Source organism: Ambystoma mexicanum, chromosome 4p (assembly GCF_040938575.1).
Source record: "Ambystoma mexicanum isolate Mex_15411 chromosome 4p, UKY_AmexF1_1, whole genome shotgun sequence".
NCBI lineage: Eukaryota > Metazoa > Chordata > Amphibia > Caudata > Ambystomatidae > Ambystoma > Ambystoma mexicanum.
In genome coordinates, this window is record NC_090927.1 from 703289199 (window position 1) to 703302143 (window position 12945).

The 12945-nt window shown below is 42.5% G+C and overlaps 1 protein-coding gene across 5 annotated transcripts in view; it reads right to left on the reverse strand.

The window, feature by feature from the left end:
* COL12A1 (collagen type XII alpha 1 chain) overlaps nucleotides 1-12945 on the reverse strand; it is a 296727-nt gene that overhangs the window by 58156 nt on the left and 225626 nt on the right. For all 5 annotated transcript variants that reach the window (XM_069606261.1, XM_069606259.1, XM_069606260.1 and 2 more), the window contains 4 exons: nucleotides 11251-11289; nucleotides 11022-11160; nucleotides 7129-7271; nucleotides 3500-3609 (listed from right to left, as the gene is read on the reverse strand). In XM_069606261.1, the coding sequence (XP_069462362.1) occupies nucleotides 3500-3609; nucleotides 7129-7271; nucleotides 11022-11160; nucleotides 11251-11289 (431 nt within the window). The remainder of the gene's footprint in view (nucleotides 1-3499; nucleotides 3610-7128; nucleotides 7272-11021; nucleotides 11161-11250; nucleotides 11290-12945) is intronic.

Here is a 12945-nt window from a genome sequence, read left to right on the forward strand (position 1 = left end):
GAGCTCTGCTCTGTCCGTACTTCCATTCAGAGGCTCTGCTAGAAGTGCCACACCAGTGAGGTGCTCTTGCACGTCTTGCAGTGTCTGGACCCTCACTACCTCCCTCTATGCTCTGATCAGTGATGTGTTCTCCCAGCCCTTTTCCCTTTAAAAAGTACATATTTGAGCAAGTTGGGCTTTCAGTATTACTCGTTGGTAACATCTGGTATGAAGAACCCTTTTTGGCCACCCAACAGTTCCATAACATAATAGGTTAATCCTGTAAGTAACGTTATTTGATGAGTTTTAAATATGGTTTTGCTTTTTCAATTCAATGCCTTTTTGTGCATTCATGATTTCTATTCGCCTAAAGCATAATGCAAGGAAGACAATGAAAAAGACCCTCTCGCAGAAGTGGGTAGAGCAGGCATGTGATTGATGGTCAGTTTTGATGAGTGTCTATCTCTCAATGCCAACGTCATTTAAGTTGGCATTGCTGATGGATGATGATTCTGGGAATTGGCCTGCAGTCTAAACATTGGAAATGCCCAGAAAGTGTTCAATGAATACATCCATCGCTTGGTTCTTGACTGAGAGGTTGAATTCCTTGATAAAAGGTGGGATGAATAAGTGCAGATTTGTAGACACAATGGGCCTCATTATAAGGTTGCCGGTCTGGTAACTATGGTACTGGTAATCATGCCGGTACCGTAGTTCCTGGACCGGCAAACTACGAGTTCTGCTCTCGGGTGCCATTGCGGCCACCAGGTCTGACCTGGCAGCCATACCGGCACCCACAAGCAGAGCATGTCTGATGCACCGGCACCGTTTGTAACGGTGCCGGTGCATCCGGCTTCCCCATTCCCATTGAGCACTATGGGGCTCTAATGGGAATGGGGAAGAATATTTTCTGGCGCCCAGGAATGGGCAAATACCGGGTCTGGCAAGGATGTAATGACCCGGTAATTGCCCATTACTGGGTGCCGGAAAAAAATATAATACTGGCGGAAGCCTCGTAATGAGGCCCAATGGGCCTCATTAAGAGGTTGCCGGTCCGGTAACAACAGTACCGGTAAGCTAGCCTGTACCGTTGTTACTGGACTGGCAAACTACGAGTTCTGCTCGCGGGTGCCATTGCGGCCACCAGGTCTGACCTGGCAGCCATACCGGCACCCACAAGCAGAGCATGTCTGATGCACCGGCACCGTTTGTAACGGTGCCGGTGCATCCGGCTTCCCCATTCCCAATGAGCACTATGGGGCTCTAATGGGAATGGGGAAGAATATTTTCTGGCGCCCAGGAATGGGCAAATACCGGGTCTGGCAAGGATGTAATGACCCGGTAATTGCCCATTACTGGGTGCCGGAAAAAAATATAATACTGGCGGAAGCCTCGTAATGAGGCCCAATGGGCCTCATTAAGAGGTTGCCGGTCCGGTAACAACAGTACCGGTAAGCTAGCCTGTACCGTTGTTACTGGACTGGCAAACTACGAGGTCTGCTCGCGGGTGCCTTTTCGCCCGCCTGGTCTGACCTGGCGGGCGGACCGGCATGCGCGAGCAGACCATGTCGGATGCACCGGCACCATTCACAAATGGTGCCGGTGCATCCGGCCTCCCCATTCCCATTCAAGCCCTATGGAGCTCGAATGGGAATGGGGAGCATTTTTTTCCGACGCCCAGAAATGGGCAATTCTAAGGCCCGCCGGGGCTGTAATGCCCCGGGAATTGCCTATTCCCGGGCGCCGGAAAAAAAAATGACTCCGCCGGAGTCATAATGATGCCCAATGTGTATGCTCCCACACAGTGTTACCTAAAATAGTCACGGTGATAAAACTGGGAAATACTGTAGAGTTGAGACTGAAGTCAGAAGAACTCTCTTTCATTTTCCTGGCAATAGCTTCTGGTCTACCACCAGGCAACCACTGCTGAATAACATGACCACCTACTGAGCAGGCTGTAGAGTAGTGTGGTAGAAACAGGTAAAGGATGTGGGTGTGGGACCGTTAGTATCGAGGAAGATGGGGTATTGATATCATGAGAAGGGGGGTGACTAATTACATTAGGTAGAGGAAGTACTTGGCACGAAAAGGGTGAGCAAACCAATAGCTGCCAGGAAAAGAGGAGGTAGGTTGGTGGAGAAGGATGTGGCTGGCAGAGAGTAAGTGGTGAAGCTCACATCAGAACAAAGTAAACATTTTCAGGAATAGTGATAGAAGGACCTAGTGAGGAGCAACTGGGCACTGGTCGGCAGCTAACGTGGCAGAGGGAGCCGAACACAATGGACATAGAAAGGATTAGTGGATATGTGACATTAAAAGAAAAATCCGTTTGGGAGAGGGGAAAATACATACCTCTGTGGAGGCGATTCACAATAGTAACGGGTAGGATTTATTACATCACAAGAGGCAAGGAGAAAATTACACTGAGGAGGAGATGAATTCTCTGCCCCGATGAAGGAATATGGGAAAACAGGAATGGATGAGGGCATTCTTGTAGCATGGCATAGGTTGGAAACTTGTGTTCCATAAACAACCAGAATTAAATATCTGTACTGAAATAAATGTTTTTTGTTTTTCCCATTTTGCAAACTCAAGACGCACTATATTCCCATGCAGCCATTGTGAAAATGAATCTATATCGGCATAGTCGCCTCCTAAATTCTCCATGTGAAGGATTAGTGCCCAGCAGACATACATTGGAATCCAATGAGTTTCTTCCCAGGAGCCTAGAGTGACCAGTCATTGTACAAGACCTTGGGACTAGTTTGTCATTTTGGTTGTAGACACTAGTGATGAAAAATGCAAATTAACTCTTGCTTCCCGTACCTACTAGTGTGTGGCAGCTATAACAATTATAATTCTATCAGAAACGTAATTCACACTCATTTCTATGAGTGCACAAGTAATGTGTCCCAGAACAGCATCTGATAGAATATCCATTGGATAAACCAACCCCTGTTGTGTGCATTAAATGTCAGATGCAAACTATAGCACATTCTACCGCACACATGCTTGTTCACACACAAATCATCGGCTTGATTCACCATCATTTCATACCATGGAGAATGCAATGGGAACCCGTTGAGTACATTCCTTTTGTTCTCAGTATAACTGCTAACCCTGGGAACAGAAGGCGGGTGCTGAACGAAAGACTTGGCACAGCTCAATGCGATGATCACTGTCATACTGAGCAAAGTCTCCGCTGCCGAACACATACATAAAGTTACTAATGCTCATTTTGGCAATCTATTATGTCCACTGTCCAGATAGGTGCCGTGATGTCCTGGCTCTGCTACACGCAGTACAGCCCCCTCGCTGCCATGACTTATATGTTACGGTGCAGAGCCTTAAGCTTTGCAGGTCACACTGGCGGCCTCTGAGCTTCACAACATGCCTGAGGGTTCTGTTCATAGATTGATCTCATATAGCCTTCTCGCTCACCTCCAACTGTTTGGAAATACAATAACTGTTTTTAAAAATAGACATAACCAGACATTGCAAGCTCCAAAAAAGAAAGTACCTTGTGAAAGCTTCCATGGAAGATGTTCTTTATGTGTTCACCATCAAATGTCACCGTCTGAGTGTTTCCACCCGAGCCCTTGTTGAAGAATGACAATACCTTTTTGGAAGCTGTAAAAATGGGGGCACGTATGTTGTTTTAAAACAATTATGTACCATGATAACATGTTGATTGCCAGATGATAAAACACATGGTTATAGCATCCCCCTACGTTTTTCTTCCTGGAATCATATCAAAATTGTGTGGCCCATTTCTACTTGAAAATGCAGGGCTATATGATCAACATATGATCATTTTAAAACTACTGCGCCATTGGGTACTTAAAGATTTTCACCTGAATAGAAGGCTAGATACATATGTTACACTGGGGTCAAATCTTTCCAAAAATGTATTGTGTTAGTGTGGAAGTCTGCAACCTACGGCTTGCTGGATGTTTTGTCCTTCAACTCCCGTCAGCTTTAGCCAGTATCGTCATTGGTGAAGGTCATGGGTGTCACAGGCGAAAACCTATGGAGAGCTACAGCTTGCAGACTGCTGGGTTAGCAACATCATATCCGCACTTTGTGTCAGAAGGACGGTGGGAATTATAGAATGTGCACGGTTTGCACTATAAACATACCCAAATTGTAATAAAATAAATGTGTTCCTTAAACAATGTGCATTGTGTATCAGGAGTGAGCAGAGATGAATTGTAATTTTAATTGTAATTTGCATTTATAACCCTCCAGAGACAGAATAAACTGCATGAAGGCACGTAGTACATTGTAAGTCGTGTTACACCATAATGACTCCTTACTGATGGATGCAAATATTAGCAGAACAGCCAAGCCTTAATAGTTTTGCACAGTTTCAGGAATGTTTCCATCTCATTGATATTCTGGGAAAGAACATTCTATAACCATGGAGATGCAACAGAGAACTTCCAATTCCCCCAACACAGAAACTTTGAGGCAGGAAATTCCAAAAGCATCTTTAGAACGTAAAGTTCTTGAAGGAAGATACTGGTGAATTTTAATCAATAGATAGGGTGGGGCTAGACCATACACATTTAAACAACAGGCACAGGATCTTAAAATCGATCCGTCTTCTCCCTGGTAACCAATGAAGGGAATGGCGCAAAGCAGAAATGGAATCCCGACATGAACGTTTACAGATCAGGAAAACTCCTACTCCTGAACTCGTCATAGTGATAGCCTGGAATGCCTATATATAGTAAATTGCAATAGTCCATTTTTATCATAGTGCCAACCACACCTGCAAGTTAATAAGGCTCAATAAATAAAGCAGTTCAAGAAGGTAAAGTTTAAAAAAGAGGGTTTCACCAATTCAATGATTTCCTGATCCAAACTAAGTTCTTGCTGCCAATAAAAAACAGTTTATTTTTACTTTAGTTGCATACTTCATTGGGATATCAAACAAAATTGGGGATGAAAAGAGTGTCGTCAGCTGTTTGCCTGCCATTATGATGTAATAGTTTTATTCAGGATCACTATGTTGCCGCCCTTGTCTGCCTCTTTTATTACGAGAGTGTCGGATTTTTCTATTCTGTGTAGAGCATTTCGTTCTCAGTGGTTGAGGTTACTCGTTGTGTATCGGCATTACTCAAGTAAGACTTGTTAAGGTCATGTATATCTTTGGTTACTGCCTGATGGAATTCATCTATCAAATTACGCTGTGCTTGCAGTGGTGCAAATTTAGTTTTGAGATTTGTATCTTGTTTCCAATGATAAGTAATTTGGTATTCTCAAGATCTTTGATGGTCATGGGCATGAATTCCAGGTGCAATCTGGTGTTAGGTTGTTTCCAATTTGAGTTGTGGAAAAGCTTTTTGAGTTTCAATGTATGTATGAATGTATACATGTCTATTTCGACCTGTATAAAGTCACTGTCAATTGATAGCGCAAAATTAGGTCAGACCCAGCCACCCCCGCCTGCAAGCTTATCCACTCATGAACACAACAGGATTAACAAATCCTGCCCAGCATTGCTTAGTGAATCACAATACTAATTCAGACATCCTGATATACAGAAGACGGCATATCTGCCTTGCAACGAGATGAACAGGCATCCGATCAGCCTACTAAACCACACAATGTTGCATAGTCCCTAATTAGGGGCACAGATCTCCTCCCAACAGAAATGAACCTGATGAGCAACCTGTCACATCACACGTGATGACATCACAAGGGACATAAAGTTAGCATAAATAGCCTCTTCCAAGATGGCGGCGGCAGGATTACCGAGCGGGACAGCCGCACCTACTTGAAGGAGCACCACGCTGGACCTCTAGCCATATTGAGGTAAGGAAATGCCCCCCTTTATGCACTGACCCACATGCTCTATAATTCCATTCCTGGTCTACTGACCGGGGATTGGTTTGTGCAGCGAACGTCCATAGGAGATAACTTAAATACTACCAATGATATACCTTGTAATTGCAGATAAGCGATTAAGATAAAGACGCAACAGACTCCGAGGGGCGTTTTTTCACAATACTAGCAGAATAATATGAGGACATAGCACTAGCTACCCAAGAGGACTTTCCTATCCGCTTTTCAACAACTAGAGGTAATTAACCCTAAACTCCTGTCCAGCACCACACACAAATTTAGCAGGACAATGCAGGTCACTCAAACTTGAATTTTGATTCCCATACAGGATGCAACCCAAATCCAACCCCGCAGGGGGCAGGTGCAGCTCATTCCCAACTAATTTTCAAATACTGAAACGCTGATTGAACAAACGAAAACATTGCAATTCCCAAACGCTGCATGGGTGAACACACTACTAAGAATTTAGTCACCTAGACACAAGTAAATACACCACCTAACCAATGAGCTTGTAACACCACACCCAATCACCCACCCTGGACAAGCTAGAGAGAACATTCACCCAGAACCACTCCGCATATTAACTCACTGGCAGGGTACCTGCACCCAATATAGGTCACCCCGTAGGTAGTAGTACATTGAACACACCTAGGCATGCACTTTACGGGGGTAGCACTGAGCATGAGAAGCACAAGACAGCCCGATGCACCAGAACACCTAGAAATAAGACTGCACTTAAGCATAGAGGTGAGCCAAAAGCATTAAAGAATCCAAGCTACACCTTGAAATGAACCCATGCTTTCATTCTAATGCTCCATCCTTTTCTTTTCCCTCTCTCGCTTTACAGGTTTAAGATTACAGAATGTACTGAATTTGAATTGAAAATAATTGAATCCAAAAAATCGATGTATCCAAACTGTATAACTGTGACAAAACAGAACACATTAAGAACATCGGTTATGAATATTTTGGGTAACAACCAGGTATTATGTAACTAGCCTAGAGGAAGCCATTGTTTTGGTGAAACAAAAGGCACGTGCGCCAAGAGGTTCTGGTTGGCACTTGATGATTACACTGAAATGCAACTCACAAATATGATGTAATATTCACAAAGCAATTTACACAATTAAAACCACTCATAAGTAACAAGAAATTGCACGTTTGAAAATTGATAGGCATTTAAGCACACAGGTGTGAGGGGACACTCTACCATTCAAATGTACTTTGCATTTACAACTTAAAAAAATAAATAGTATGTTTATGAAAACATTATCTTTCACTAGAACGGAATTCTCTTACCATCGACAACCACTCCGACTTGTGGCTTGTTTCCTTTATCGGTGATCTGCCAGATGGCAAATGGCTCATTTGGAGTGTCAGGAAGCAGCCGGAAGAGCAAGATGATGGTATAGGAAGGTGGCATTCCCTCTGGGTGAAGTTCCCTGTTAGATATGATAGAACACATCATCTTACATGACTAGCAGTGAGGCGGGACTAAGTGCATGCATTGTGTGAATCTTTATTGTAATCTCCATTTACCACCCCCTATGTTATTCAATGCCTGTAGTTTACACAACGGCGTTCAGCTGCTGGAGCCAAGTACTCTGCCAAAATGAACTCTTCTGAAATCACAGGTGATGGATTTAATGCCATACCTATAATGAGTGTGAAGGGACAGCAGAGCTATATTGCTCGAGTGCACCCCATTTGACCTCTGATCCCTGGCGGTAGAAGGGGAGCTTTTTGGCTGCTCAATCCACGAGGAGGAGTTCTCTGTGGATGTAGCCTGAATGGGGCCTGGCAGGCAAGTGCAACCAGACAGTTGTTTTTAATAATGACACAATGAGGTGTGAGTCCTGCAGGAGATATGCTTTAACAGGACGACTCGTCAACAAAACAAAAAACATATCCAAATAAAGTTGCCTATTTTTAAAAGGAGACTATGCACAGAAATCAGTGACAGGTCAGGACTCATTTACAAAGGCAAACCAACAGCTTACATTTAAACAATCGTTAATCAGTAAGAAAATAATTAAGCAAAAATATTAGCATTGATTCAACAGATATAGTTTTGCATTGCTAGTTGACAATAATGTTACTTAAAAAAGGGTAATCTGGAAGCACATGCTTGATTTGGCTTCGTATCTGAATGTGCAGTATCTTGTCATGACAAATGAATGGCAGCCTTGACGTAGGCCATGGGACTGCCTGGACGAATAACTGGCACAGCTGCTCCAGTTGGCCAGAGCATCCTTAGCCCACACCTTCACTGCAGATACAGAAACTACACACAACATACAGAAATAACCATGGAAGAGGATAGGTTGCCATCCACATCACAATGAGAGACATGGCCAAGGCATAGCCTGTCGTTATGTATTTGAAGAATGTGTTCCTGCTCCACGGCTCACTAATGCTCCTGATATTATGTTTTTATTTCACACTTAATGCAGGATTCCTTCAACTACTAAGCGCCATAACGACAGGTGTGATTATTACCCAATCCAATGGTACTCAGTTAATCGACGTTGGTAGGAAGAAAGACTTAAGACTACCCTGCCGGGATACAAACCAGGCTGAATGATTCAGGGAAAATGCATAACTCAGCTACATTGATGTCTGTAAGTTTGGGCAACCCCCCACCAAAAGATATAAGGCATATAGCTCTCATCTGGGCTCCTATGGGAAATATAAAATGCATATATTTTTCAATACTAAGTTTCTAGTTTCAACTTCAAGAATGATGTGGCTACACAGTAGGGCTCATGATGTAGGTTTTCCTATAGAGTCCCATCCAAACATGTACTTATCCGAAAATGGTACACCAGTGTTCCTTATTTTATCTGGGTGGGGAAAACAGCTCAATTACTTTCTACAATTTACTCTGAATACTGAAAGGTGATGGATGGGATCTCCTCGAATTTGGTAACTATTATTCCGTGACAGAAACCAAGTAATTCAACAGTGTAAAAGTCCCCTGCAACGTATGCAGTTATGAAGAATACAATTCTGGAGCAAATGTTTATCCTCTTGAGCTTCAGAGATGTGTTTTCTAGCTCTGCCACTATAACAATACATGCAATAGGAACAATGTGACTGGTTATGCAGAAACATTTCCAAATGCCTGTTATTCTTGAGTACTCACCAATTGGGAACAACCCCAATTTTGATTGAGATGTTATTTATGAGGCTTGTATCAATTCAATGATTATTAGGATGAAGGAGTCAGGAAAACTGATGGACTATGGAAAAATGAATTCCTTCCAAGATCTCTGAAATGAATCTGCTAACTATCCTAAAAAAACACTTCTATAAATACTTGCAATTGTGCATTGTTGTTTAAGCCTTGCCTTCTGGATACTACATTCCTGAGTTTGATTCCTGGTTAGTAACATGCAAAGACATCTGTAAGACCTCACAAGCCTATGGTGTTTTACAAATTTGGGAATAAAGATATCTAGATGATTTGGAAAAGTATGAGTGAGATTGATGTAGGTGAGTTAGGGTTGCAGTCACTATATACGTAAATGCACGCCATTTCCCAGGGCTTGAATCTATGTCAATTACACTATGTTCATATCTTCTGCTCATGTTTCATCATAGTAAGATAACACGAGCAATACATGTACAAGGTATTATTTAGCAATGCAGGGATGAGAGAGAGCTAATAATTAGTTTTGCTAAAAAACGGACACAATTTTGGGGGGCAAATATTTTCATAGCATTGCAGGATAAACTTGTGACCAAAATCCCACACATTCATATAACTTTCCTAGGTGGTACTTCAGAATGTGGAATGAGGTAAAGGGAAGCTAATCTGATTTTGTTTTACGTCCCTGGTTATGCACCAAATTACTGCTAAAATTGACAAATCCCACTGCTCCTACAATAATGGAATGGAAATTGGAATTAAAATGGGCGATGACGTGTTATTCTTTGCTAGGAATAGTCTGACTAAGATGTTGGAAAGTGCTTGGCGCTTATCGATATCAGAACAGGCAAGCAATTGTGAGAAAACCCATGAAGAGAAATGGATTTTACTGATCATTTTTTTTCTATTAATGATTTTTTTGGGTTAGTTGGGAAACATTCCTGGTCTGTGTAAGAAATTCTCTATGGTATGCAATCTGGTAAATAATAAGAATACCAAACATTCTAATTTCTGTGCAATCTGACATTACACGCATGGCATCAATATGTTTGAATGGCCTGTGATTGAGAAGACTTAGGCATCTCAGAGGATTCTATCTTGAGACTATAGGAATTACTAATGTATACGACTCGCAGGCTGTTGTTAAGCACCTGTGTATGTTACGTGCTACAAATATTTGTCTCATTCTTTCATAGTCTTTTACTCCTACCCCCGTATTTTAGTGCCCTCTTTTGGCCTGCCCTCCTCTTTCCTAATTAGATTTAGATGCCTTCATAGCGGCTTCCAGGAAATAGCAATATGACCATTGACTTGTGAACAAATGAACATGTTTGAATATCTACAAACTAATCTTGGGGGCTTCCTCCACACAATTCTAAAATGCAAATTGTACTGACTTCAAACATAGTGACATCTAATCCGTTTTGAAAGGAGTCCATTTTTACAGGAGAGGAATAACACCATTTGATTTGGGCTATATGCCTGGTTTAGATAACATTGCTTGTGTGATGCTATGTGGAATTTATTTGAACCAGCCAAGTCACGCTTTGGAGATTTTCAATAGTTTACTGCAGCGCTTTGCCACGCTAAACAGAACAGAGTGAGGGCAGATTTTTAAAAGATGGGGAAATGATAAACCAAGTAAAGAGAAAACAGATTTTCTTTTTATCACACCAAGTGAAAAGATGTGTTCCTATTTACAAGTAACTACAGCAAATAGCTTTCCATGAACCATAATAAGAGCAGTGTGCTGGGGATCAAGTGTTAGTGTTAAGCTTATTGAACAGTATACAGAAAGTGCTCAGGAGAGAAAACGGGTCACATGTTAAGCTAAACTCCCATTAGCTATATCTGGAAACGATTTCTTATCAAAGGCGATGGGATTGAATAGATGCCATAAAAACACTAATCGAAGTGGGGTGTATGCATTTCAAACAGCAGCCCTCAGCCAGCTGAGTAAAGGGCTGAGACTACTCCATGCACGCTAACTGCACTCCCTGTCGCTGTAGAATTGAAAAGAAACATGCATCCCTGTACTTACGATGTAGGCTGACTGAGTAAGGCGTCCTTATGAAGAGTGTAGGCAATGAAGCTGTTGAAGGACCCTGGTTCCATAGCCACACCTGGCACCGATGCAAAATTCTTCTCCGTGAGATTGTAGGCTTCCAGCATCCGGAAACCTTAAAAAAGTGATACGGTAAAACAGATTCATAGAGTACGCACATTAAAGAACAATACCACTGTCTACCTGAAGGCTCATTCATTCTTACCTGGTGAAGTGTATCCATCCAGGTATATCAGAGGGCAGGCTGAAATACAATGAAACAGCAGAAGGTTAGCTGGTATGGTGGTTACATACATACATGGTCATTAGCGGTCAGGTACTTTTCAACATCTTTCTGAATTTCTTCCCTGAATTGTTAACCACTAGTCCCAACTTCTCGAATAAAGGAAACGGATGGTAACTGTTTGACAACAGTGGATGCAAAGGAGAATTCAACCTCGACTCAGCCTCAGCCGGGTTACAGGCTAGCGAATTTGGAAGACATACCATGAAAAACTGCTAGAAAAAGGAATAATGCTTGAGGGGACAAGAGAAAAAGAAATGTAGATGTGGCCCTGTGGACTGCAAAAGAGGTGAGGACACTGTAAGACAGAAAGAGGTAGAGCGTGACACCACCATGAGAGCTGAGGTCCAAACGTTCATGTACGGATCGAGCAGAAGTCCTATAAGAGCAGCTCAGGATGTGCTCCACAACTGCTTCCTCAAGCATCATACTACTACATGTCTTTAGATGGGTTCCTCCACCCTTACACATGCACCGCAAGCACCCAAATGGGGGATCTCTCTTTAAAGGGGGGCACAATTACAGCTTTGCTTTAAATACAAAGATTTATTAAAACACTGTCTTTGTGTGTTTTCGAGCTATTAAAATTGCAAAATAATTGAGGCTGATCTTCTCTCGGGCCACGGTTGCCACTCCCCACCCCTTTACAATGTATATAGATTGGCGTCAGCCTATCCTGCCATTCCCATTCTCAGTGCACACATCCTCATATGTATGTGTGTAGGTGCCTGCAGAGCCTTCTCTCTGCAGGTGACATCTAGCTCACTCTGAATTCCAGAGGCTATCACTAAACCGAAGGTAAAAGGAGAGAAGTCTCCAAACAGTCAGAGAAATGCAGAATTGTAGGTAAATATCAACTGGCGAACCAGTGTGTACACTTACAGCTTTACACACCATTGAGGAAGCCCTTCTCTGGTGACATCAGCGGGAGGGTCCTCAATGACATGACGGGTGTGGGGTGGGACTTTGAAGTGTTATTTTTCCAGAAAATCTCAACACATTTTAATAAGGGAACGTAAAGCAATAAACAGAAATAAGCGAGCCAGTCTAAAAAGCCACCTAAACTGAATGCTGATGTCTGGAGGGTTATGCATAATATCCCCCTGCTCAGTACTTCCTCAATAAAGGTTTTTATGGATCCATTTTCGGATAGTTACACAGGTGCCACAAACCAGTGGAGCTGGGCACGGTTATGGTGGCAAACATTTGCTTTCAAATGAACGCACGCAGGGCATTATATGATTGAATGTCCAGTGTTGGGAGAGTAGACCTTTTCATTTTTTGAGGCTGGCATTAAAATTACTAGCCATTGGAAATGTGAATATTTGGTGCACATTTTGGATATGGAATGGATTCCACAGAACACAGATGTCATTGTGTTTAATATCAGCGGCATACATCACAATGATATTAACAGCGACTGGTTAGAAAGCACCAAAAAGAACACCTGTAAATTAAGCAGTACTGGAATTTAGAAAGGAAAGAGATGTATGTTGATATATTGGTCAGTCAAACGTCAAGCTTGAGACACAGGCTGCATTGTCTGAATTTCACTGACATATGGGCCATCAAACTATTGAATCGTTGTACACCAAGTCCTATCGCACTGGCTCCCAT